At 52.5% G+C, this 2,504-nt stretch overlaps 1 protein-coding gene across 1 annotated transcript; it reads left to right on the top strand.

The window, feature by feature from the left end:
* Positions 1-254: 254 nt before the first annotated feature.
* LOC127754155 (bisdemethoxycurcumin synthase-like) lies at positions 255-2,051 on the top strand. Its single transcript, XM_052279631.1, has 2 exons — positions 255-481; positions 722-2,051. Exons 1-2 carry the CDS (start codon positions 316-318, stop codon positions 1,795-1,797), a joined length of 1,242 nt encoding a protein of 413 aa, XP_052135591.1. The 5' UTR covers positions 255-315; the 3' UTR covers positions 1,798-2,051.
* Positions 2,052-2,504: the final 453 nt, after the last annotated feature.

Raw genomic sequence — 2,504 nt, 5'->3', positions numbered from 1 at the left:
CTCTTTCAATCTGTTGCAACATGTGTAATATCAGTAAAACACCATGCCAATATTAGCATGAATCATGCGAAATCTAGCATGCAATGCAGCTCGTTTGCATGCTAAGCTAGCTCATGGTCGTTGGCAGATTGGAGCCAATTAATTAAGGTTCAGATAGAATACACTCTCTCGATCGCTTGATACTCCGTAGCTTTCAATTCAGCCATTGCAATATATATAGAGTACAGTGCTTTGGCCTTCTTGTGTGCATCCTCTCTCACCTTACAGTGCTTTTCGTTCTCGATCTCGGCAACGACGACGACGACGGCGACTGCCATGGCGAGCCCACTGCCGACGATGGAGACCGCGCACGCCGCCGTGCTCGCCATCGGGACGGCGAACCCGGCGAAGTGCGTGGCCCAGGAGGAGTACGTCGACTGGTACTTCCGGGTCACCAAGAGCGACCACCTGGTCGACCTTAAAGCCAAGATGAAGAGGATGTGTGAGATTTCTTAAACGATGATATGCTTCATCAGATGTTTTTAATTTAATGTTGAGACATTAGATTCCTTCAGTTTCAAGCTATTAATCCACTAAAATAACAGAGAAATAATAAAACTATTAATCCACTAAAACTATTAACCTTTTATTAATCCTTTTATTTTATGTTGAAACCGTTTCTCCATCTTTTAATTCCTTCAGTTTCTCTGTTAATGTTGAAACATTTTCGCTTCATTGGCAGGTGACAAATCAGGCATCAGGAAGCGCCATTTGTGCCTCACGGAGGACATGATCGCCGCCCATCCAGAGCTCCTCGACCGCGCCGCCCCGTCCCTCGACGCGCGCCTCGGCATCGCCAGGGACGCCGTGCCGGAGCTGGCCATGGCCGCGGCGGCGAGGGCGATCGCCGAGTGGGGCCGCCCCGCCGCGGACATCACCCACCTCGTCGTCTCCACCAACGCCGGCGCCCACGCCCCCGGCGCCGACGCGCGGCTCGCGGAGCTCCTCGGCCTCCGCGCCACCGTCCAGCGCACCGTCCTCTACATGCACGGCTGCTCCGCCGGCTGCAGCGCGCTCCGCCTCGCCAAGGACATCGCCGAGAGCAACCGCGGCGCGCGCGTGCTCGTGGCGTGCGCGGAGGTCTTCCTCATAGCGCTCGCCGCCCCCGACGAGGCCCGCCTCGACGCCCTCGTCGCCGCGTCGCTGTTCGGCGATGGCGCCGGTGCTGTCATCGTGGGCACTGACGGCGACGACGACCCGGGAGCCCCCGTCGAACACCCCCCCATCTTCCACATGTTGTCCGCGTCGCAGACCACCATAGCCGGGACCCACCAGAGAGTCTCCCTGCAGCTGAGCGAGCGCGGCCTCGACTACAAGATCTCCGGCGAGGTGCCGGCGCTGGTGCGCGCCGGCATCGAGCGGTGCATGGAGGACGCGCTGGCACCGCTCGGCCTCGCCGGCGGCGGCGGCGGATGGAACCACCTCTTCTGGGCGATGCACCCGGGCGGCCGCGCGATCTTGGAAAGCTACGAGGCGGGTCTCCGGCTGGAGCCCGGGAAGCTGGCGGCGAGCCGGCGGGTGCTGAGCGAGTACGGCAACATGAGCGGCGCGGCGATCATCTTCGTCCTCGACGAGCTGCGACGCCGGCGCCGGCGGCGGGATGGTGGGGAAGAAGAGGAGGAGGAGTCGGACGAGTACTGCGAGTGGGGTGCCATGGTTGGGGTCGGGCCGGGGCTCACCATTGAGACGATGGTGCTGCGTGCCAGTGCCACCGGCGGCCATGTCGGCGACGAAGTCAAGAAGTCGACTACTGCTTGAGCCTCGAAGCCATAGCTAAGCTAGCGAGCTCGATCCATTCGCTGCTGAGCTTGAAGCGTCTTGAGTGTGGGTGCGGTCGTGCAGAGTATGCAAGTAAAAAAAAAAGACGGAAATAAGATACTATAAAATAATGGGAAATAACTAAATACTCCCACAGTCCCGAAATGTGTACTTTTCGCATCACGTTTAATAATTCGTCTTATTGTAATAAGTAAATAAATATTATTTATCTCGTTGTGACTTGTTTTACCATAGGAGAAATTATGGTCTTAACTCATACTTTACATATTTATACTAAATTTTTGAATAAGATCGATGGTCAAAACGTTATGCGAAAATTAGGATTGTCATGTATTTTGGTATGGAGGGAGTAAGTTATATGGCTTACAGAACTTTGGGACAATCAGGAACAAGAAGTATCATGATGCCATCTCAGTTTATATAAAATCAGTATTTGAAAGACTAGTACGCTTATACCATGAAATGCAAATTTCTAGCTTTTCTGCTCAAACTTCGTTAAGTTTGAAAACTAATCTGCATATAGAGTCCAATACAGGATTTATTTGAAAATAATTTAAACAACGAAAAGACTTGAATTAAATATTGTGTCTTAACATTTAAAATACTAGGTAATTATCCGCACTTTGCTGTAAGAATTACTAAGCAATTCTCAATATATTTTTTCGATAATCAAGTTAAGAGTAAAA

The sequence above is a fragment of the Oryza glaberrima genome, chromosome 11 (assembly GCF_000147395.1).
Source record: "Oryza glaberrima chromosome 11, OglaRS2, whole genome shotgun sequence".
NCBI lineage: Eukaryota > Viridiplantae > Streptophyta > Magnoliopsida > Poales > Poaceae > Oryza > Oryza glaberrima.
The sequence above is the reverse complement of the archived record's forward strand: the minus strand, read 5'-3'. Positions and strand labels throughout refer to the sequence as shown.

Bases quoted from the DNA above. Each gene is read 5' to 3' on its own strand.
- LOC127754155 (XM_052279631.1), top strand. From the start codon at position 316: ATGGCGAGCCCACTGCCGACGATGGAGACCGCGCACGCCGCCGTGCTC. The intron at 482-721 runs GTGAGATTTCTT...CTTCATTGGCAG, and splicing joins AGCCAAGATGAAGAGGATGT to GTGACAAATCAGGCATCAGG.